The sequence below is a fragment of the Scyliorhinus torazame genome, chromosome 9 (genome assembly GCF_047496885.1).
Source record: "Scyliorhinus torazame isolate Kashiwa2021f chromosome 9, sScyTor2.1, whole genome shotgun sequence".
Classification (NCBI taxonomy): Eukaryota; Metazoa; Chordata; class Chondrichthyes; order Carcharhiniformes; family Scyliorhinidae; genus Scyliorhinus; species Scyliorhinus torazame.
The window spans coordinates 182735738-182760950 of record NC_092715.1 but is presented as its reverse complement, the minus strand read 5'-3'; the positions used below and the strand labels follow the sequence as shown (position 1 = coordinate 182760950).

At 45.5% G+C, this 25213-nt stretch overlaps 1 protein-coding gene across 5 annotated transcripts in view; it reads right to left on the bottom strand.

Annotated features, from left to right (window-relative positions):
- Window positions 1-2058: 2058 nt before the first annotated feature.
- Window positions 2059-25213, bottom strand: part of dock8 (dedicator of cytokinesis 8) — a 451209-nt gene continuing 428054 nt past the window's right edge. For all 5 annotated transcript variants that reach the window (XM_072516863.1, XM_072516865.1, XM_072516864.1 and 2 more), the window contains 3 exons: window positions 17538-17644; window positions 14780-14950; window positions 2059-3158 (listed from right to left, as the gene is read on the bottom strand). In XM_072516863.1, the coding sequence (XP_072372964.1) occupies window positions 3092-3158; window positions 14780-14950; window positions 17538-17644 (345 nt within the window). In that variant the 3' untranslated portion in view covers window positions 2059-3091. The remainder of the gene's footprint in view (window positions 3159-14779; window positions 14951-17537; window positions 17645-25213) is intronic.

The window sequence follows — 25213 nt, the reverse complement described above, 5'->3', positions numbered from 1 at the left end:
GGCCTCTCACGTTCCACGTGATCAGCCTCACTAGGGGGCTACCTGCCCCCCTCCCGTGTCGACTAGCCATTACCTTCTCTAGGTCAGTCCCATATCCCGCCTCCGCGCTCCCGCTCGCTCCCCCAGCGTCGCACACCATCCCCGCCCACCCACTCTTTAGCCATTTCCTTTTGGATTTCCGCAGCAGCAACCCAGTTGTCCCCCCCCCCTCCCCCCTCCCCGCTAGATCTCTTTCTAGCATGATTGCTCCCCCCATATTACTTCCGTAAGTCAGCTGACTTCAACTGACCCCGGCTACTCCTGCTCACTCCTCGACCCCCCCCATGTGGGGAACTCCCATCCGCCTTGCGCCTGTCTTCCCGCCTTATTCTTTCTGGTGCGGGAACATCCCTTTACCTGACCCGCCTCTTATGGCGCAGCTCCCTTTCCCCTCCCCCTCCCCTTCCCCATTCTCCAACTATGTCCCGTCTTTCCCCCCTCACCGGCGCCCACATTTCCCCAATGTCTCCCCCTTCCCTGTTTACTTCTCAATTAACTTCCACCGTAACATTAACAATAACATTTCCTGCAGCATCAGTCCCTCAGTTCCGATCCAATTTCTCTTCTTTGATGAAGGTCCATGCTTCCTCCGCCGTCTCGAAATAATGGTGTCTCTCCTGATACGTGACCCATAGTCTTGCCGGCTGCAGCATCCCGAACTTCACCTTCCTTTTATGCAACACCTCTTTGGCTCGGTTGAAGCTCGCCCTCCTTCTCGCCACCTCCGCACTCCAATCCTGGTATACCCGTACCACTGCATTCTCCCATCTGCTACTCCGCACCTTTTTAGCCCATCTCAGGACCTCTTCTCTATCCTTAAGGCGGTAAAATCGCACGATTATCGCCCTGGGTGGTTCTCCCGCTTTTGGTCTTCTCGCCGGAATCCGATTTGCCCACTCCACCTCCAAGGGGCCCGTAGGGGCCTCAGCACCCATCAGTGAGCTCAGCATCGTACTTGCGTACGCTCCACAGTCCACTCCTTCCACACCCTCAGGGAGACCCAGTATCTGAAGGTTCTTCCTTCGCGCTCCATTTTCTAGGGCTTCGATCCTTTCAGTACACTTTTTATGAAGTGCCTCGTGCGTCTGTGTCTTAACCGCCAGGCCCAGGATCTCGTCCTCAATATCTGTCACCTTCTGCTCCACCACACGGAGCTCTGTCTCCTGGGTCTTTAATGTCTCCTTGAGCCCCTCAATTGCCTGTAGCAACGGGGTCAGCACCTCCCTCTTCAGCAGCTCCACACACCGTCTCACAATTTCATGCTCAGGCCCCCATGTCGCCTGCGCTTTCTCCGCCGCCATCTTGTACTTCTCTCTTTCTGACCCTTTGGTCGACGATTCCTCGCACTGCAGCCGCCGCCGCTGGTTTTTTCCTCCTTCGTTTGGGGGGGACTCCCTTCTGACACGCCCCACACCGGGTTGCGTCGTCGAAAAATTCCCCGTTGGGGCTCTTAAAAGAGCCCGAAGGTCCGTCGGAGCTGGAGCCGCCGAAGCGTGCGGCTAGCTAGGCATCACCGCAACCGGAAGTCCCTTCAGTGGCCTTGATGAGGTCTTTTCACAGTTGTTCCCTCTGCTGCTAGAATTCACTTTTGATACAGGCCCTCAGGTCAGCTTGCAGCTTTAAGCTTGCCCTTCCCCCGCCTGCATGCTGGAAGAGGCCCTGTTTATCCTGCAGTTGCAGCCAAATCTTTTACTGTTTCTGCGTGTGTCTGGCAACCAAGAGACATACCCTTCCTGGGGGACACTGTCGGGGGAATATTGCAGCCTTCTTCCCACACCGGGAAATGTCAAACAAATGCCGTGGGGGCCCTGTAAAAGAGCCCAAAAGTCCGTTCCAAGCAGGAGCTGCCGAATATGCGACCTAGCTCTGCATAGCCGCACCCGGAAGTCCGCATTTTGATTTATCAGATGAGGAATTTAAAATGAAATTGTTTTTTCAACTCTATCAGCAGACCAGCTTTTATAGAAAGTGATGATCTTATTCAAATTCTGAGAATAGAGAAAAGAAAAACTTCCAGGGTGGGAGGACACAAAGAATTAACTTCATTTATACAGTATTTCAAGTGTAATCAACGCATCACTTTCTGATAGACACATAGCACATAATTACTTTCTGAAATGAAATATTTGGTTATCCTTATTACTTTTAACCTCTTCATTAAGATAGATTGTTTGGCAATACAGGGCATGCTGGATTGTATGGATTTATGTTCTCATGTCACAAAATTTAGCATTTTACTAAATGTTAAAAAAAAACAATTCCTGTAAAATTCTTAGTTGATTCACACCTACTTTGGATAATAGAATGCCGCAGAACTGGTTGCTCAGAAATTAAGACAACACTGCAAAGTTAAAACAGAGGTTAACGCAATTCTGGATGCATTGTGTCTCACGTTTACTTGGTATGTAAATCCATACCAGTGAAATAGTTAAATTGCACTGAGTTTAACAACAGAGGTATACGAGTTGCAGAACACATGATAGACATCTAACATGTACTAAAGGAATCCCGATTCGAAGCAAATATTATATTTAAACAACACAACTCCATGAATAGATGCAAAATAAAGCTACACCTTGTTTAAAATCCAATGACAGTCACAAAGATAAGCTATATACAGAAGCAACTGAGAGAAATAGTAACATGATAAACTAGCTGCACTTTAGGCTGTAGAATGCAATGCCAGTTTATGTAAACATTATAAAATGGAATTATTAATTGGTTGGGAATGGAATGAAGGGAATAAAACCTCATCGGTGGTATCACGGAGAATACAGGTGTGACATGGCATTAGAACACTTTTGCAAATTGAATCAACAAACAGCAGCTTAAAATGATGCTTGGCAACTTTGTCTGCATGTGAAGTTTATGATATCAGTCTCAGTCCATGGTTATTACTTTAGGAAAAGTGCTTCATTTTTGAAAAGATAATAGAGTGCAGTTTTCATACTTCTCATTCATTTGCCTTGATGATTCTTAGAGCTCAATATATTGCCCTTGTCGTAAATGAATCAAAACATGGTCCTAGTGTCTCATATAGGCTAAGATTCCATCAGCTGTTCTGTGAGCTGGATGATGATGTCTCATTTTTCCTAAAGCTTGATCTTTTACAGGATTCCCTTGGTAGAAAAAGTAAAAGTTGTGTTACTAATATTGCTTCATGGAACATTAAAATTAAACAGTAGTACCACATCACTTATTCTTATGGTTGAAATTCTGATCATTATTCATTCAATAAAATATTTTCCTTTTCTCTCTTAACTGCACTGGCTCAGCCTGAGGTACATTTATTCGGCACTGATATTTTTTAAAATATAAATTTAGAGTACTCAATTCATTTTTTCCAATTAAGGGGCAATTTTTATCATGGCCAATTTACCTATCCTGCACATCTTTGGATTGTGGGGGCGAAACCCACGCAAACACGGGGAGAATGTGCAAACTCCACACGGACAGTGACCCAGAGCCAGGATCAAACCTGGGACCTTGGCTCTGTGAAGCAGCAATGCTAACCACTGCGCTACCATGCTGCCCGGCACTGATATTTTAAGTGATCAATGCACATGTGCACCCCCTCAGATGGTGGGCGTTAGTCGATAGGATATTTTACTGCAGGATGCATTACTATCTGTCCAGCAGGTGGCACAGGATGGCAATCAGGAACAGCAATCCTGGCTGTTATTTCCCCCTACTCAATCCAAATCCTGAGACCAGTTGCAGCATCCTTCCTGGTAGACATTTTAGTTGCTGTGATATGAAGAGTCTAAAGTGCTGTTCCTTTTTAACCAACACACATTTATTTCATTCCAACAGACTTTGCACAAAACTTTAACTACACTTCACCTGACAGAGGCCACCTGAAGCCCCTTTACATATCAGTGTCAATTAATGGATACTCAACATAAATGAGACAACTAATTGCAATGTCTCTTAACCCATGACTTAACAGCCTCCCCTTCCTTGGAGAAAAAAAATAAGTAGGTGAAAACAAAATTTCAAGAAACTCAAACACACATGATTTCCCCCCCCCTTTTTTCAGTTTTTTTTTGTTTGGATGAGAAAGAAAAAAAAAGTCACAGAAATAAGCGTCCTTCATTAACAATATCCAAACGTTTTCAGTGAACTCGCCCCTCTTTTCGTAAAACAGTCTGACAGTTGATAGCTCCTGTCGACCCATTTAATTTTTGTTATTTCCCCTCTTATCACAGATAAAAAAATCTATCTCTGTCCAACATCTGCTTCAAACTTGCGATGTCTATCCGTAACCACAGGGATGTATTGTATATTACCCAAATCCCCATATCCCAAAATTTCTGTCATATTTGACTTGTATAAAAGGCCATATCCACTGCCTCTACAAGGCTTAACGTCTCAGCAGCCAAAGTGCTTTTTTAAAAAAAAAAAATAATATTTTATTGAAAATTTTTGGTCAACCAACACAGTAAATTGTGCATCCTTTACACAACATTGTAACAATACAGATAATAATGACCTTTTTACATTTAAACAAAAACAACAACAAATAAATAAATATTAAATAACAAAAAATAAAAACTAGCCCTAATTGGCAACTGCCTTGTCTCAGGCCACCCCCCCCCCCATCCCCCCCCATCCCTCCCCCCCCCCCCCCCCAAGTCCTGGGCCGCTGCTGCTGCCTTCTTTGTTCTCCCCTATCTATCTTTCCGCAAGATATTCGACGAACGGTTGCCACCGCCTAGTAAACCCTTGAGCCGACCCCCTTAGGACGAACTTAATCCGCTCTAACTTTATGAACCCCGCCATATCATTTATCCAGGTCTCCACCCCCGGGGGCTTGGCTTCTTTCCACATTAGCAATATTCTGCGCCGGGCTACTAGGGACGCAAAGGCCAAAACATCGGCCTCTTTCGCCTCCTGCACTCCCGGCTCTTGTGCAACCCCAAATATAGCCAACCCCCAGCTTGGTTCGACCCGGACTCCTACTACTTTCGAAAGCACCTTTGTCACCCCCATCCAAAACCCCTGTAGTGCCGGGCATGACCAAAACATATGGGTATGATTCGCTGGGCTTCTCGAGCACCTCGCACACCTATCCTCCACCCCAAAAAATGTACTGAGCCGTGTTCCAGTCATATGTGCCCTGTGTAATACCTTAAACTGAATCAGGCTTAGCCTGGCGCACGAGGACGACGAGTTTACCCTGTTTAGGGCATCTGCCCACATCCCCTCCTCAATCTCCTCCCCTAGCTCTTCTTCCCATTTCCCTTTTAGTTCGTCCATCATAGTCTCCCCTTCGTCTCTCATTTCCCTATATATATCCGACACCTTACCGTCCCCCACCCATTTCTTTGAGATGACTCTGTCCTGCACCTCTTGTGTCGGGAGCTGCGGGAATTCCCTCACCTGTTGCCTCGCAAAAGCCCTCAATTGCATGTACCTGAATGCATTCCCTTGGGGCAACCCATATTTCTCGGTCAGCGCTCCCAGACTCGCAAACTTCCCATCCACAAATAGATCTTTCAATTGCGTTATACCTGCTCTTTGCCACATTCCATATCCCCCATCCATTCCCCCCGGGGCAAACCTATGGTTGTTTCTTATCGGGGACCCCCCCAGTGCTCCGGTCTTTCCCCTATGTCGTCTCCACTGTCCCCAAATCTTCAGTGTAGCTACCACCACCGGACTCGTGGTATAGTTCCTTGGTGAGAACGGCAATGGGGCTGTCACCATAGCCTGCAGGCTGGTCCCCCTACAGGACGCCCTCTCTAATCTCTTCCACGCCGCTCCTTCCTCCTCTCCCATCCACTTACTCACCATTGAAATATTAGCGGCCCAATAATACTCACTTAGGCTCGGTAGTGCCAGCCCCCCCCTATCCCTACTACGCTGTAAGAATCCCTTCCTCACTCTCGGAGTCTTCCCGGCCCAAACAAAACCCATGATACTCTTTTCTATCCTTTTGAAAAAAGCCTTCGTGATCACCACCGGGAGACACTGAAACACAAAGAGGAATCTCGGGAGGACCACCATCTTAACCGCCTGCACCCTCCCTGCCATTGACAATGCTACCATATCCCATCTCTTGAAATCTTCCTCCATCTGTTCCACCAACCGCGTCAAATTTAGCCTGTGCAATGTGCCCCAATTCTTAGCTATCTGGATCCCCAGGTAACGAAAGTCTCTTGTTACCTTCCTCTACGGTAGGTCTTCTATTTCTCTACTCTGCTCCCCTGGATGCACCACAAACAGCTCACTCTTCCCCATGTTCAACTTATACCCTGAAAAATCCCCAAACTCCCCAAGTATCCGAATTATTTCTGGCATCCCCTCCGCTGGATCCGCCACATATAGTAGCAGATCATCCGCATATAAAGATACCCGGTGTTCTTCTCCTCCCCTAAGTATTCCCCTCCATCCCTTGGAACCTCTCAGCGCTATCGCCAGGGGCTCAATCGCCAGTGCAAACAGTAATGGGGACAGAGGACATCCCTGCCTTGTCCCTCTATGGAGCCGAAAATATGCCGATCCCCGTCCATTCGTGACCACACTCGCCACTGGGGCCCTATACAACAGCTGCACCCATCTAACATACCCCTCTCCGAACCCAAATCTCCTCAACACCTCCCACAGATAATCCCACTCCACTCTATCAAATGCTTTCTCGGCATCCATCGCCACTACTATCTCCGTTTCACCCTCTGGTGGGGCCATCATCATTACCCCTAACAACCTCCGTATGTTCGTGTTCAGCTGTCTCCCCTTCACAAACCCAGTTTGGTCCTCATGAACCACCCCCGGGACACATTCCTCTATTCTCATTGCCATTACCTTGGCCAAGACCTTGGCATCTACATTGATGAGGGAGATTGGTCTGTGGGACCCGCATTGTAGCGGATCCTTTTCCTTCTTTAAAAGAAGCGATATCGTTGCTTCTGACATAGTCGGGGGCAGTTGTCCCCTTTCCTTTGCCTCGTTAAAGGTCCTCGTCAGTAGCGGGGCGAGCAAGTCCAAATATTTTCTGTAAAATTCAACTGGGAATCCGTCCGGTCCCGGGGCCTTTCCCGTCTGCATGTTCCTAATTCCTTTCACCACTTCTTCTACCGTGATCTGTGCTCCCAATCCCATCCTTTCCTGCTCTTCCACTTTGGGAATTTCCAGCCGATCCAAAAACTCCATCATTCTATCCCTCCCATCCGGGGGTTGAGCTTCATACAATTTTTTATAAAATGTCTTAAACACTTCATTCACTCTCTCCGCTCCCCGCTCCGTCTCTCCATCTTCGTCTCTCACCCCCCCTATTTCCCTCGCTGCTCCCCTTTTCCTCAATTGGTGTGCCAGCAATCTGCTCGCCTTCTCTCCATATTCATACTGTACACCCTGCGCCTTCCTCCATTGTGCCTCTGCAGTGCCTGTGGTCAGCAAGTCAAATTCCACATGCAGCCTTTGCCTTTCCCTATACAGTCCCTCCTCCGGTGCTTCCGCATACTGTCTGTCCACCCTCAAAAGTTCTTGCAACAACCGCTCCCGTTCCTTACTCTCCTGCTTCCCTTTATGTGTCCTTATTGATATCAGCTCCCCCCTAACCACCGCCTTCAACGCCTCCCAGACCACTCCCACCTGAACCTCCCCATTGTCATTGAGTTCCAAGTACTTTTCAATGCATCCCCTCACCCTTAAGCACACCCCCTCATCCGCCATTAGTCCCATGTCCATTCTCCAGGGTGGACGCCCTCTTGTTTCCTCCCCTATCTCCAAGTCTACCCAGTGTGGGGCATGATCCGAAATGGCTATAGCCGTATATTCCGTTCCCCTCACCCTCGGGATCAATGCCCTACCCAACACAAAAAAGTCTATGCGTGAATAGACTTTATGGACATAGGAGAAAAACGAGAACTCCTTACTCCTAGGTCTACTGAATCTCCACGGGTCCACCCCTCCCATCTGCTCCATAAAATCCTTAAGCACCTTGGCTGCTGCCGGCCTCCTACCAGTCCTGGACTTCGACCTATCCAGCCTTGGTTCCAACACCGTGTTAAAGTCTCCCCCCATTATCAGCTTTCCGGTCTCTAGGTCTGGGATTCGTCCTAGCATTCGCCTCATAAAATTGGCATCGTCCCAATTCGGGACATACACGTTTACCAACACCACCATCTCTCCCTGTAATTTGCCACTCACCATCACGTATCTGCCCCCGTTATCCGCCACTATAGTCTTTGCCTCGAACATTACCCGCTTCCCCACTAATATAGCCACCCCCCTGTTTTTCGCATCCAGCCCCGAATGGAACACCTGCCCTACCCATCCTTTGCGCAACCTAACCTGATCTATCAGTTTCAGGTGCGTTTCCTGTAACATGACCACATCTGCTTTAAGTTTCTTAAGGTGTGCGAGTACTCGTGCCCTCTTTATCGGCCCGTTAAGCCCCCTCACGTTCCACGTGATCAGCCGAGTTGGGGGGCTTCCCACCCCCCCCCTTGCCGGTTAGCCATCATCTTTTTCCAGCTTCTCGCCCAGTTCCCACGCAGCTGTATTTCTCCCAGACGGTGCCCCCCCGCCCTTCCTTTCCCGTACCCACTCCCCCCTTTCCCCAGCAGCAGCAACCCAGTAATTCCCCCCTCCCCCCCGCTAGACCCCCCGCTAGCGTAATTACTCCCCCCATGTTGCTCCCAGAAGTCAGCAAACTCTGGCTGACCTCGGCTTCCCCCCGTGATCGCGGCTCGCCCCGTGCGGCGCCCCCTCCTTCCTGCTTCTCTATTCCCGCCATAACTATCATAGCGCGGGAACCAAGCCCGCGCCTCTCCCTCGGCCCCGCCTCCCATGGCCAACGCCCCATCTCCTCTCCCTCCCCACCTCCCCCCATCACCACCTGTGGGAGAAAGAAAAGTTACCATACCGCAGGATTAATCATACAATCCCTCTTCGCCCCCCCCCCACTCGTCCCACCACTTTGTCCAAACGTTCATTTTCGTAGTCCAATCATTCCAATTTTTCTTCTACAATAAAAGTCCACGCTTCATCCGCCGTCTCAAAGTAGTGGTGCCTCCCTTGATATGTGACCCACAGTCTTGCCGGTTGCAGCATTCCAAACTTTATCTTTTTTTTGTGAAGTACCGCTTTGGCCCGATTAAAGCTCGCCCTCCTTCTCGCCACCTCCGCACTCCAATCTTGATAGACGCGGATCACCGCGTTCTCCCATTTACTACACCGAGGTTTCTTCGCCCATCTAAGGACCATTTCTCTATCCTTAAAACGGAGAAATCTCACCACTATGGCTCTGGGAGCTTCTCCTGCTCTCGATCCTCGCACCATAACTCGGTATGCTCCCTCCACCTCCAACGGACCCGTCGGGGCCTCCACTCCCATTAACGAGTGCAGCATCGTGCTCACATATGCCCCGACGTCCGCCCCCTCCACACCTTCAGGAAGGCCAAGAATCCTCAAGTTGTTCCTCCTTGCGTTATTTTCCAGTGCCTCCAACCTCTCCACAGATCGTTTCTGGTGTGCCTCCTGTATCTCCGACTTCACCACCAGGCCCTGTATATCGTTTTCATTCTCTGCTGCTTTCGCCTTCACGACCCGAAGCTCCTGCTCCTGGGTCTTTTGTTCCTCTTTCAGCCCTTCAATCGCCTGTAATATCGGGGCCAACAACTCTTTCTTCATTTCCTTTTTTATCTCCTCCACGCAGCGTTTCAAAAACTCTTGTTGTTCAGGGCCCCATATGAAACTGCCACCTTCCGACGCCATCTTGGTTTCTGCTTGCCTTCCTTGCCGTTGTTCCAAAGGATCCGCTGCAATCCGGCCACTTTCCTCTCCTTTTTCCATCCGTGTCCAGGGGGAACACCCTTCTGGTTTACCGCACGGTGTTTTCAGCCGTTAAAATTGCCGTTGGGGCTCCTATCAAGAGCCCAAAAGTCCGTTTCACAGGGAGCTGCCGAAACGTGCGACTCAGCTGGTCATCGCCGCACCCGGAAGTTCCCAAAGTGCTTTTTAACACTCTCCTTATTTTCTTTGTTTCCAACACAAGCGGGCAACATTTACCATTGTTCCCCAAAAGGAAAATTATAAAACCTCCTGCGCTTGAAACCCCATCACATAAATTTGCGTAGGACGCATCACTATAAACTATGAGTTTCAAGTGCCTAAGGTCACCTAAAACCGGGAACTTCAAAACACACTCCTGCATTTTTAGTTTGGCCAATGCTTTAATTGCTCTTATTATGTCTTCCACTTTGGGATCATTCATTTTTGTACTCAACTCCAAGACATCAAAACTCACGTCCGGTCTAGTCTGTCTACCTAACCAGTTCAGTTGCCCAATTAAACTTCGCAGTTGCTCTTTTTCTATCTGTGAATCCATTGCATCATTTTGTGAAACTCGGCAACGACTAATTGCTATTGGGTTGATGCTTTCCAAATAAGACTGCTGACGTAAAGTTGCCCCTAACTTAGTCTGTCCGACTTCCAGTCCAATATATTTAAATGCACCGGACGCCTGACTTCCAACCCTGAATTCTTTCCTCAAACCAGAGATTACAAGAGCTTCAAAATCACTAGTCCCACCCCACAAAAAATCATCGACATGCATCATAAAGATGCCAGAAAGATTTCCTTTTTGGTGCCAGTAAAACATTGCAGGATTTGCTTTCAACTGGCAACAGCCTAACTTTAACAAAACTGACCTTACCAGACTCTAGATGCATCATTTAATCCAGATACACATTTGTTCAACTTCCAGAGTACCCCTTCTGTGTTAGCTGCTTCTTTAGGAGGACGGAGAAAAATGTCTCTCTGGAGCTGATGCCCCTGCAAAAAGGCAGCTTTTATATCTATAGCTTTGCATTCCCATGTCTTTGTGGCTAATAGAGCCAAGAAGATCTTTAAAATCACCTTTTACACTGTAGGTGAATCTACCCTTAAATCCTGATCTTCTAAGTTTTCTTCAAATCCCCTTGCCACAAGCCTGGCCTTTGCCTTTTAAGTTCCATCCGGAAGAACCTTTTCCGTGCAAATCTATCTGTGGGATAGAGCTCTTTGTCCCCTCTCCGGTACTTCCGTGTATACCCCAAATTCACTCCAACTATGCAATTCTTGCTGTTTTGCATCTTTGATAACTTTTTCACCTAATTTATTTGAAGCCATCAAAATCTCACGTACAAAATCGCAAGTATGACACTTTTGTACCAACTTTTGGCAGTTGCCCTTTCGGAGAAATGGCCTGTTCTAATTCATCAGAAGTGTTGTGTTCCTCTACAGAAACCCTGTCTATATCAGTTAACTGATCCTCATAGTTCTGTAACACATGCGTACCAGATGACTCTGGTTCCTCGTCCTGTCTGTCTGCTCTGTCTAAATTTGAAAATTCGTAATCTGTACCCATTATCCTTGATGAATGTACCCTAACAGTTTGATTATCATGTTGCAAAATAATTGTTTTGCCATCTATGCCTATGATCTTCCCTCGGCCTTTCCATTCAATAGAATTGTCTTTCTTATAGTATACCATGCCTCCTTGCTGAAAAACGGCATCTGATGGCTGTACGTTATGTCTTAAAGCTTTGCGACTACTTTCAGAGAATTCTGCTTCCAAAAAAGCTTTTCAACTGCTATGTAATGCATTTAAATGTTCAGCAAAACCAGAGCTAATTGTCGTCCCCTCCCAAGCTGGAGGCTGGTCATCCAAAATGGACGGAGTTTTAGGATTTCTACCAAACACTAATTGATAAGGACGAGAGACCCCAACCATCTGCAATGAATTCTTTGCATGTACCGCCCATGCTAAAGCTGAATTTCGCCTGCAATTTGGTCGATCTGCCAAAATTTTCTGAAGCATGTCATCGATGACAGCATGATTTCTTTCACAGACACCATCACTAATTGAGCTTTCTGCAGCTGTATTCATAACTCTGATGGTCACGTTTTCACACATATCCCTAAACTCATCATTAGCAAATTCTCCCCCATTGTCCGTAAGGAATTTTGCCGGTGGACCCATTCCTGTCCCTATTCATTTTTCCACGATTTGATCCAGAATTACTTTGTTTTCTTTACTTCGTACAATCGTTGATTGACTAAATCTGGTTGCTAAATCTACAAAATGCAAAATAAATATATTATTTGCTTTATCCCAGATCTTAAGGTCCATGGCCACAATGTTGTTAAAATCCCTGGCCAAAGGTAGGGTTACTATCGGTCGTGCTGGTGTCCTTCTGTGCTTTCTACAAACTTCACAGCGATCACTAACCTGTTCTATCAGTTTAGTACAGTCATCATCCCTTACCCCTGTATCCTTTAATACATTTTTCCGAGGAAACGGATGTGCAAATTGCCTATGCAGTTTTAATACCACAAGCTTTTTATCAGCTAAAGTCCCATTTTCAACTGCCATTAACACATCCTTAGCCACTCTACTTGAAATATTATTTGTCAGTAATGGAATACAATAGTGTCCCGACTGTGTAAATTGTAAGTCCACCGTCTTTCCAAAAACCGTTGCCTTATCCTGTTCCATATCCAGTTTCATGTGTGCTTTCTTCATCGACGGTCTGTTCAGAAGCAAAGGTATCTCACTTGATACAACATCCGTGCTAATGAAATGATTCACTCTGGCAATATTGCAAGGGATCACCACTCTTTTCAGCGACTTCAGAGTATTATCATCCCCAAACCTGAAACTTGTGGAACTTTCAAATTCTTTAACCTTGTTACGATTTTCAGCATTCAAGAGTCCAGATAACATTTTAACCAGTCAATTCCGCACACAGTAGATGTGCAGCCACTGTCCAATACAGCACAGTTGAAGGATTCTGCAACCAACACTCTCATTACTGGCGTAAAACTGCTCGTCAATAGGTCAATGCCTTCTTTCTGGTCACTTTCTTTTTCCTCTTCTGAATCTTCCGTGTCATGTGTCACTTCAAACACTCTATCATAACGAGTTGGACAGTTGAAAGCATAATGGTATTGAGAGTCACATCGAAAACATCGATTTATCATGCCCTGTGCATTTCTGGGGTTCATCTTCCTATTGTAGGTTCTAACTGGGTTTCTGTCTTCATAATTTCTTTGTTTCGCTCTCCTTCTATAGTCTAGAGCCCTGTTCGTAGCCATACGATTTCACCATCCTGTTAGTAGTGTATCTTCCATATTCTGCCTTATTGCAGGCTGACCTATTTGGGTCATCAGAGCCATCGGAATCGAATGTTTCCCCAGAATCTTTTGTAAAGCTTTTGTCATCTGTTCGAATAAGTGCATCCTTATCAGCAAACTGAACTCCTGTCAAAACAGCCTATCCATGTTGTTCACTCTGCAGTCAAGTAATTTAAAGGCCAACACAGACTGTGGAAATTCCAGGTTGTGTTTCTGAAAGCTTTTATATAGTCGGCCAAATTCCATTATATAGTCTTCCATGGAGATATCCTCAATTTTCCGGAACTTATCAAAATCCGACCATGCTTCATACGCACTTAACAAGTCATCTTTCTTATAAATCTTATCCATATAATGTAATAAAGTCTCCAGACCTTCTTCTGAGTCTAACTCGTCCAATTCCAGCTAAGAAAGCACTTCATTTTGGATTTTACTGCCATATGGTAGAGACAGAGGCAATGTCATACCTTGTTTTCTCTTTCCCAAAGCAGTTACCTTAGTCCACATAACTACTGCACTTCTCCATTGGTCGTACGATTCCTTTCAGAAAATAAGGGAGGATAGTCATATCCAGCCATCTTTATCCTGGGTTCAGCCATATATCCCTTTTTTTCTTTTCTCACTCACTTCTTGGTTTGATCTGGAAAAGTTGTATCTTTCAACCCTTCACATTTACACAGCAACCATCCTCTGCTACCAATTGTTAGACGTTTTAGTTGCTGTGATATGAAGAGTCTAAAGTTCTGTTCCTTTTTCACAAACACACATTTATTTCATTCCAACAGCCTTTGCACAAAACTCTAACTATACATCACCTGGCAGAGGCCACCTGAAGCCCCTTTACATCAGTGTCAATTAATGGATACTTAACATAAATGAGACACCTAATTGCAATGTCTCTTACCCTTTACTGAACACTTCCTGCCACCCTGACTGAGAGCAGCCAGATCAGTAGAGCCTGGAATCGAAGCTAGGATGCTCATGGTCTGTATAGGTCAGAATCATTGCATACAATGCATTTCTGAACTGAACCATCTGGGGATCTCATTGAGAGCAAAGGTACTAAAAGGTCTTCTGGAGAAACAAGCTCTGCTCTGTGTGGTCCTGAGCTGGTGGCCACTTACATTGATGCATTTGGGATTTGGCAACAAAACAACCCTGGCATTCATGAGGGCTACAAAAGCCTAACTGGCACCATGGGGACAATGGATGGCTTGTAGACTCTGGGAAAGTCAGGTATTCTGTAGAATTAGGTTGTCCTCTCACATTGTTTATGTTGTTCAAGAATAAAAATGCTGAAGTTATTGGGCCTGCTAAATAATGTACCAACTGCATCTGATCTCCCTCGTGTGAAGGGGATTGCTGCACAAAAATTGACCTTCCTGCTGACTATGGAAAATGACAAGAGGTTGCGTGTTGTACAACGAATTCTGAAAAAACTAACAAAGGCCCAAAATATCTAGCCAGTCACCAGCTTCTGAACAAAAATGATGGACTAAAACTTTTTACGTAGCACCAAATCAACAAACTCCGCTTGAAACCCTTTTATTACATATAATCTCTCTTTTTTGTCACTGAGCTATTGTAGAAATACTGGCGCATTTGTGCATCTTACTTGGTCTCTCTGTGGATTTTTATGACTGGTTTATACAGGTCTGGGATCTTTCTCCCAATCATTGGTCTCAGATTCTCTTTTAACTTGTTGTAATTCTTTTTCAATTCTTGTTGATATTCCTTTTGGTCAGATGCAATCAGGTTTTTGTTTTTCTCCACAGCTTCTCCACATCTGGAGAGGAAATAAAACATTAACAAAGACACGAGAAATATTATTTCACTTACTTTTACCATGTGGTCATTTACTATTTTGCAAGCTCAGATTCACTCTATATTTGATGTATTGATGTTGTCCAATATCCCTTTTTCATTACAACTTTTACATTTGTTTGGCAGTTATTTATTTTCTCCTCCCTTCGGAAAAGCTTCTGGCTTGGAAGATATGAATTTCTCCCTGCACCAGTTCCATGTTATAATCACCCACCAGGTGGTGTGCAGAGAGCCCTGGGGTAAATCTCTCTGACTTCCCCTTGCTTTCTCCTCAGCTTAGTAATGTCACCCTACCCACTGCCACACACTGGCACAACTGCAATAATTAATACTATGAAGCATGACCATGACCAAACATCTGTCATGTGAGAGTACCTTTAAGAAATGGGTGTTTTTTTATAGAATAACTGTAGTGGGTGTACCTTTAAGAAATGGGTGTTTATTACTGCAGTGATGTCAGAGTGTGGGTGGAACTGGGCTGTCTGTCAGCTTTCAGTTTCACTTTGAGAAAAGCTTGGGTGTGTCTGTATTTTTTTGGTTTTGTTTCAGTGTTGGAACTGCAGTCAGCCACAGAATGTGTAATGTTGTTCTCTCTGCCATGTAAAGACTATTTCTCGATCATTTGGTGAATTCAGAGTGATAACTGTCTCAGTAGTGAATTTAAACCTGATGTGCTTCTGTTAAAAGTTTTTTTTAAAGTCTTATGAATGTTAAAAGGAAAGTAAGGATTACTTAGTGTTGTATTCTTTGGGGGTTGTATTTGAATTAATGGTTGCAAGATGTTCACTGTATGTTTTAAAAAGGTTAACTTAAGTTCATAGAATAAACATTGTTTTGCTTTAAAAAATACTTTTCCATTTCTGCTGTACCACACCTATAGAGTGGGCCGTGTGCTCCCCATATCACAATCTATTAAAAGTTGTGGGTCAGGTGAACTCTATGATACACTTTGGGGTTCTCTAAACTCTGGCCCATAACAAATCCAATTATAATTTGTTCAAACTTATCCTCATTTGAAAAAATGTAAATTTATTAATTAAACTACATGTTAATATTCGCATATTTATTCTGATTTCTGATCTGGCAAATGATTTCTTTAGAGATAAAACTAGTCAGTAAAGCAGTGAGGTACATGCAGGCAGAGGATACAATAGGTTTGCATTTTTATTTTTAGTGCACGGTTTATGCATTCCTAACAACTTCATGCTTATGCTATCTTAATACTTTGGTTAATCCACTATTGGATAAAATAAAATGCAAAGAAAAATGCAGTAAAATGACATGCAGAAAAGGGTGGCACGGTGGCACAGTGGTTAGCACTGCTGCCTCATGGCACCGAGGACCCGGGTTTGACCACAGCCCCGGGTCACTGTGTGGAGTTTGCACATTCCCCCCGTGTTTGCGTGGGTCTCACCTCCACAACCCAAGGATGTGCAGGGTAGGTGGGTTGGCTAAATTGCCCTTAATTGGGAAAATAAGAATTGGGTAGTCTAATTTTTTTTAAATGACACGCAGAGGAAATGAAACACCAAGATAATTTTCTCATATTTCTTCAGGCTCTTGAAGACAAACTTTGACTCATAGTAATCGGAGCACCTCCATGTCAAACAAACACAGATACTGAATTGAGAAAAGGTGAGAGGAGGCTCGAGTGGAGCATAAGCTGGGACTGGTACGACTGAATGGCCTGTTTCTGTCAGAAAAACTGGCGTGAAAAGGCCACATATTCATAGCCCTGTCGGGGGCTAGCAAGGACCCGTCGGGATGCTCTCAGCTTTTGCTGCAGGTACGGGGCCCCGCACTTCCGGGTCAGAGGCAGCGCACGCACACGGTGGCAGCCTCCAGCGGCCGCACTGTGCACCATGGCGGAATCAGACCACGGAGCTAGACCTCACAAATAGTGCCCCCGATCTGCCGCGTGCCGATCGGATCACCCGCCAAAATTAGCCCGGTTCCGTATGAGGCCGCCCCTGCAGTCCGATCGGCCCGCCCCCGACCATGGCGGCCATGGCCTGAGTCCGCAGCCGCCACGCTAGTATCTCGACCGGGAGGACCATGTTAGATCCACGCCGTCGGGACTTTGGACATTGGGGCCTGGAGAATCGGGAATCGGCGTCAGTCCAGATTCCATGCACGGAAGTGGATTCTCCGCCCCAGCGCCAGATGCAATTTCGGCGTTGGGGTGCGGAGAATCCAGCCCATGGTTCCAAGTGAATCAGTTGCTCTCAAGTATTTCACCCAAATTGTCATTATTCAGGTGAGAGCTTTGGTAGGTTATTCAACTATCCTGCCCTGTTCTTGGCTAGTGTGTGCATTTCTAGCATAAGTCACCAGATAGCAAGAGTCACTGGGTGACCCTTAGTTTTCTCTGTAATCATGCACTGCGGCCAGTTATGTTACTTCAGTTGCCACCCTTGCTAAACACAATGAATGTGCTACAGACTGAGATCACACATGACACGTTTTTGATCTGCAATATGCTGTGCAATCAAAGATCTCCACGTTTTCAAATTCAACAAATAACTCATCCTGCATTTCATTTAGCTTACCGCATGATAAATTCTTTGAAGCATAACCTCAATTTATTGTGATGTCTGAAGAGCCTTGAATCTTCCGGAATTTCAGCTAGAAATACTTGAGCTACTTCTAATGGACCCTGTAACAAGAAGGCAAAACTGGTATGAGACACGAGGAAAGAAAGATCGTGCTTTGGTTAGCTTGTAAAGAATTAAAACCATTATAATATAACTTACTAAGACTGCCTATTTTCACCTCCGCAACATTGTCCGACTCCGTTCCTGCCTCAGCTCATCAGCTGTTGAAATCTCATTCATGCCTTTGTTACTTCTAGAGTTGACTATACCAATGCACTCTTGCCTGATCTCCTACATTTTACCCGCTGTAAACTCAACGTCATCCAAAACCTGCTGCTCTTTCCAAGTCCAACTCATCCACCACTCTTGTGGTCACTGACCTATATTGCCAAGGCAAGGAATGCCTTAAATAAAACATTTCTTTTTTAAAATGTTATTCTTTTATCAGAGTTATAAAATCAGAGGTCAATGTGTGGACAGGGCCAAATCCCCAATCCAGCTCCTTGCCTGCTCCAAAAACCAATTCAAATTGAATCCAATTCATGATCCCCACAAGAGAGACATACCAGATCCAGGCATTACACCTGACCTCACTTATCTTAATCTTAGCCAAAAGGCCGTGAAGCGATCAAATAAACATTTTCATCATTGTTTTTGATTGCCTCCTTAGCCCTACCCCTCCCTTGGTTGGATTCTCCGATTTGGAGACGATGTCCTGATGCCGGCGAGGGAACGGTGGCATTTTACGACCGAACAATCGACACAAAACAGCCACCGATCCTCTGTCTGCTGGGTGCAACATGGCGCCGGCCACGCGCGGATCTGGCCTGCCAAATAGTGCCCCCCCTTTGGCCAGGCTCGCTCTCTGCGGACCACCCTCCCCACCAGTGCCCCCAGCCCCTGTCAAATCCCCCCCTGCCCACAGATTGGCTCTACCCCGACTGTGGCAGCGCTGGACTCAGTCCGCAGTTACCACCCCGAGTTCCCGAATAAAAATAGCATGAGAGACCCACGCCGTCGGGAACTCGGCCGGTCAGGCGCGGAGCATCGGTGGGATGACCTGAGGCCGTCCATACCGCGTGTTTGTTGGGGCGGAGCATCGTAAAAGCGGCACCCCCCCCGATTTCGGCACCAATGTGGATTCTCCGGTCAATCGCCGAATGTCGGAGACTGGAGAATCCCGCCTCCTATCTCTAATCGCCACTGGACCCTCCAACCCTCGGAGTCAAGTAAAACAATTCTTAAACGGTCACCACATATCCCTACTCCAAACAAAGTATCAAACAGTTAATAATGTGCAAAATGGCTGCTCCATTAATTCCTGGCAAAATTTTAAGAAGTTTAAAGAAACATAACATTTTCTTATTTAAAAGGGTATTGTTTAGCTGTACAAATAGCTGAATTGAGATCTCAGATCTCTATGTCAGACTCCTATTTATCGACTAATGCGCACCTTCAACACCATCATTCCTACGAAACATATCTCCAAACTCCGTGGCCTTGGCTTTGGCTCCTCCCTCTGCTAATGGATCCTGAACTTTCTAACCCACAGGCCACAATCAGTAAAGATAGGCAACAACACCTCCTCCACGAACATCCTCAACACCGGACCCCACAAGGCTGTGTCCTCAGCCCCCTACTATACTCCTTATGAACCTATGACTGTGTGGCCAAATTCCCCTCCAACTCGATTTTCAAATTTGCTGATGACACCACCGTAGTGGGTCGGATTTCAAACAATGACGAGACAGAGTACAGGAATGAGATAGAGAATCTGGTGAACTGGTGCAACGACAATAATCTCTCTCTCAATGTCAACAAAACGAAGGAGATTGTCATCGACTTCAGGAAGCGTAGTGGAGAACATGCCCCTGTCTACATCAATTGGAACGAAGTAGAAAGGGTTGAGAGGTTCATGTTTTTAGGTGTACAGATCACCAACAGCCTGTCCTGATCCCCCCATGCTAACACTATAGTTAAGCCCACCAACGACTCTACTTTCTCAGAAGACGAAGGAAATTTGGCATGTCAGCTACGACCCTCACCAACTTCTACAAATGCACCATAGAAAGCATTCTTTCTGGTTGTATCACAGCTTGGTATGGAGCCTGCTCTGCCCAAGACCACAGGAAACTACAAAAGGTTGTGAATGTAGCCCAGTCCATCATGAAAACCAGCCTCCCATCCATTGACTCTTATCTATAATTCCCGCTGCCTCAGAAAGGCAGTCAGCATAATTAAGGACCCCAGGCACACAGGACATACTCTCTTCCACCTTCTTCTGTCAGGAAAAAGATACCAAAGTTTGAGGTCACGTACCAACCGACTCAAGAACAGTTTCTTCCCTACTGCCATCAGACTTTTAAATGGACCTACCTCGTATTAAGTTGATCTTTTCTCTACACCCTGCTATAACTGTAACATTATATTCTGCAGTCTCTCCTTCCTTCCCAATGTACGGTATGCATTGTTTGTACAGCATACAAGAAACAATACTTTTCACTGTATACTAATACATGTGACAATAATAAATCAAATCAAATCAAATCAAAATCAATTCATTTTCATTGTGAACCTGATTCACAGAATCACAGAAAAAACAGTGCAGAAGATGCCCTTCGGCCCATCGAGTCTGCACCGACACATGAAGAACACCTGGCGACCTACTTACCTAATCCCATTTGCCAGCACTTGGCCCATAGCCTTTTTAGAAAAAATTTTAGAGTACCCAATTTTTTTTTCCAACTAAGGGGCAATGTTAAGTGGCCAATTCACCTACCCTGCACATCTTTTAGGTTGTGGGACTGAGACCCACGCAGACATGGGGAGAATGTGCAAATTCCACACAGACAGTGACCCGGGGCCAGGATCAAACCCCTTGTCCTTTGCGCTGTGAGGCAGCATTGCTAACCACTGTGCCACCATGCCGCCCCCTTGGTCCATAGCCTTGAATGTTGTGACATGCCAAGTGCTCATCCAGGTATTTTTTAAAGGATGTGAGGCAACCCGCATCTACCATCCTCCCAGGCATTGCATTCCTGACCGTCACCACTCTCTGGGTAAGAAAGTGTTTCCTCATATTCCCCTTAAACCTCCTACCCCTCACCTTGAACTTGTGTCCCCCTCGTAACTGACCCTTCAACTAAGGGGAACAGCTGCTTGCTATCCACCCTGTCCATGCCCCTCAAATCTTGTACACCTCGATCAGGTCACCCCCTCAGTCTTCTCTGCTCCAATGAAAATAACCCAAACCTATCCAATCTCTCTTCATAACTTAAATACTCTATCCCAGGCAATATCCTGGTGAATCTCCTCTACATCCCATTCAGCGCAATCATATCCTTCCTATAATGTAGCGACCAGAATTGCAGTTGTGGCCTACTAACTTACCCTCAAACTATTACCCTTATTTCTGGACTCCCCCACCAACGGGAACATTCTTTATGAATCTACCCTGTCTAATCCTGTTAGGGTTTTATAAGTTTCCATGAGATCCCCTCTCACTCTTCTAAACTTCAATGAATATAATCCTAACTGACTTGCACACCCTCCTTAGCAAGCATATCCTTCCTTAGATAAGGACACCAAAACTGCACACAATACTCCAGGTGCAGCCTGTGCAATTGCAGTAAAACATCCCTATTCCTATACTCAAATCCTCTAGCTATGAAGGTCAATGTGCCATTTGCATTCTTTACTGCTTGCTGTACCTGTGCGCTTACTTTCAGTGACTGATGCATGAGGACACCAAGGTCTCGCTGTGTATCCACCTCTCTCAATTTACACCCATTGAAATAATAATCAGCCTTCCTATTTTTGCTACCAAAGTGGTTACCCTCACATTTATCCACATTATACTGCATCTGCCAATCATGTGCCCATTCACTCAGCCTGTCCAAATCACACTGAAGCATCTCTGCATCCTTCTCACAGTTCACCCTCCCACTGAACTTTGTATCATCTGCAAATTTGGAGATAATACATTTAGTTCCCTCGTCCAAATCATTAATATATAATGTGAACAGTTGGGTACAGTACCCTGCGGTACCCGCACGAGTTACTGCTTACCAATCAGAAAAAGACCCATTTATTCCAACTCTTTGCTTCCTGTCTGCTAACCAGCTTTCTAGCAATCTCACGACACTACATACGCTTTAACTTTACATAGTAATCTGCTGCATGAAACCTTGTCAAAAGCCTTCCTAAAGTCTAAATAAACCACATCCACCCATTCTCCCTTGTCAACTCTACTAGTTACGTCTTCAAAGAATTCCAGTAGATTTGTCAAGCATGATTTCCCTTTTGTAAATCCATGCTGACTTTGGCTGAGTATACCACTGCTTTCCAAATGCTGTGCTATGAAATCCTTGATAATGGACTCGAGCAACTTCCCTACTACCGACGTTAGGCTCACTGGTTTCTCTCTATCTCCCTTTTTGAATAGCGGGGTTACATTCGCTACCCTCCAATTTGTAGGAACCATTGCCAAGTCAAATGAATTTGAGAAAATGATCACCAATGGATCTACTATTTCTACGGCCACTTCCTTAAGTACACTAGAATGAAGATTATCAGGCTCTGGAGATTCATCAGTCTCCAATCTCATTAATTTTCCCCAAACCATTTCTCTTCACTGATTTCCTTCAGCTCCTCATGAAAACTTGTGTTTCTCAGGACCTTAAGTACATTATTCATGTCCAATTTTGTCCCTCAGCCATTTCCTTCTTCCCTGCTTTGAATTCCCCTGTTTCTGACTGTAAGAGGCCTACATTCATTTTTGTCAAACTTTTTCTCTTTACATTTCTATAGAAACTTTTACAGTCAGTTTTTATGTTCTCCCCTAGCTTACTTTCACATGTATTTTACCCATCTTAACCAATCCCTTGGTCCGGTTTTGCTGAATTTTAAACTGTTCCCAATCCTCTGGTCTATTGTTCTTTTCTCCCTAATTTGCACGCCTTTTCTTTGAATCTAATGCTATCTCCAATTTCCCTTGTAAGTCATGGTTTGGCCACAGTTCCATTTCTAATTCACCAAATAGGAATAAACAACTTTTGGACTTCACCTATTCGTTCCTCGAATCCTGTCGTAGCCTGTTCACTATCCTTCCTTTCAGTAATGTTTCCCAGTCCATCATAGCCAACACATGCCTCATACTATCGTAGTTACCTTTATTGAGGTTGAGCATCCTAGTCTCAGAATCAATTACCTCACTATCCACCTTGATAAAGAATTCTATCATATTATGGTCACTCATCCCCAAGGGTTCTCCCACAACTAGATTGCCAACTAATCCTTTCTCATTGCACAATACCCAGTCCTAGGTGGTCTGTTCCCTTGCTGGTTCCCTCCTCTATTGTACTGTGACTAATTTGACTCAACAAATCTATATGCAGATTAAAGTCACTCATAATCCTTTATCACATGCATCTCTGATTTCCAGTCCAATGCTATTCCCAACATTCCAACTGCAGTTTGGTGGTTTGCATACCTCCCTTATGAATGTTTATTGCCCCTTGATGTTTCTTAACTCAAGCCATACAGATTCCACAACGACTGTGCAATATCTTTCCTCAATATTGTATCAATATCTTCTTTAATCAACGATACAACTCCACCTTTTCCTTTCTGTCTATCCTTCCAAAAAACCAAAGAGCCCTCAATGATTAGTATCTACCCTTGGTCACCTTGGAGCCATGTCTCCGTAATCCTAACTATATCATACCCTTTACACATCTATCCGCACAAATAATTCACCCATTTTATTTTGAATGCTCCAAGCATTCAGTTACAAAACCTCAAGGCTAGTCCTTTTAATGTTCCTTGTCCCATCCCTACTATTTTTTACTGTGTCTTCTTCTGATTCTGGCATTTGATTTCTCTGCCTATAACTTTTCTTATTCTCCTTACTTTCTTTTTCTCTTGTTCTTAATTCCCCCTGCCCTGAATCCTTACATAGGTTCCCATCCCCCTGCCATGTTAGGTTCCCATCCCCCTGCCATATTCGAGTAAACCCTCCCCAACCGCTCTAGCAAGTGCCCCCCAAGGACATCAGTCCAGGCCCTGCTCAGGTATAACACGTCCAGTTGGTACTGGTCACACCTCCCCCAGAATCAGTCCCAATGCCAAAGGAATCTGGAACCCTCCTCCTCACACCATATTTTCAGCCATGTATTCATCCTATATATCCTGCTGTTTCTTTCTACTCTTTAGTACGTGGCACTGGTAGTAATCCTGAGATAGCTACCATTGAGGTCCTACTTTTCAACTTGCTTTCTAGTTCCCTATATTCTGCTTTTAGAACCTCATCCCTTATTTATTTATTTTTTTACAAAATATTTTTATTCTCCTCTGTTTTCACATTTTCATCCATATTTACCTTCACCAACAATCAACGGTAACAAATACAATGTCAATCCCCTGGCCAACAATTCCTTCCTCCCACCAACCCCCAAACAATCCTCAACATTTTAAATACAAACATCAAAGAAAAGGATTCAGGAATCCACCATCCACCCATACAGAGACATCAAGAAAATTCACATTCCAAACCCCACCGTGTCATCCAATTCTTGAACGTGCACAATGAACAAAGCCCATGAATTGTAGAACCCTTCCATCCTTCATCTCAACTCAAACTTCACCTTCTCAACAGATCCCCCCCGTCACGCCAGGGCACAGGGTGGAGAGACTGACCTCCACCCCAACAGGATCCGCCTTCAGGCGATCAGCGAGGCGAAGGCTAAAACATCTGTCTCCGCATACGCTTCCAACGCTGGCCGATCCGATACCCCAAATATGGCCTCCAGAGGACCCGGCTCAAGCCTCACATGTCCCACCTTCGAAATTACCCTGAACACCTCCCTCCAATACCCCTCCAGCTTTGGACACGATCAAAACATATGAGTGTGGTTTGCGGGGGCCCTCCCCCGCAATGTTCACAAACATCCTCTACCCCCTTACAGAGTTGGCTCATCCTTTTGTGAGGTGCGTCCGATAAACCACCGTCAGCTATATCAGCCTCAACCTCACACACAAAGTTGAGGCATTGACCCTCCGGAGCACCTCACAGCACAGCCCCTCCTCCATGCGCTCTCGCAACTATTCCTCCCACTCTCTTAATCCCCTCCAGCGATGCCTTCTCTTCCCCAGAATCGCCCCATAAATCGCCGACACCATCATTCCCGCTGTCGTCAGCACCTCCTCCAACAGTGTGGAGGCCGGAGCTACCGGAAAGCTCTGTATCTCCTTCTTAGCGAAATCCCGGACCTGCATATATCTGAACACATCCCCCTGCCCCAACCCATATTTCGCTCCCAGCTCCTTCAATCCCTCAAACCGGCCTCCTAGAAACAAATCCTTTAATGCCCTGGCTCTCTTCTTGCCCTGACTTCCTTCTCCTCGTCCCTTATTTTGAACCTATGTCATTTGTACCAATGTGTACCATGACAATTGGCTGTTCACACTCTCCAGAATGCCCTGCAACCACTCTGATACATCCTTGACCGAGCAGTGTCCTGGAGTGTCTTTAGCGGCCACAGAAACGTCTCTCTATTCCCCTTACAATTGAATCCCCGATGACTATTGCATTGCTACACCTTCTGCCCTTCCCCTGTGCTGCACAGCCAATC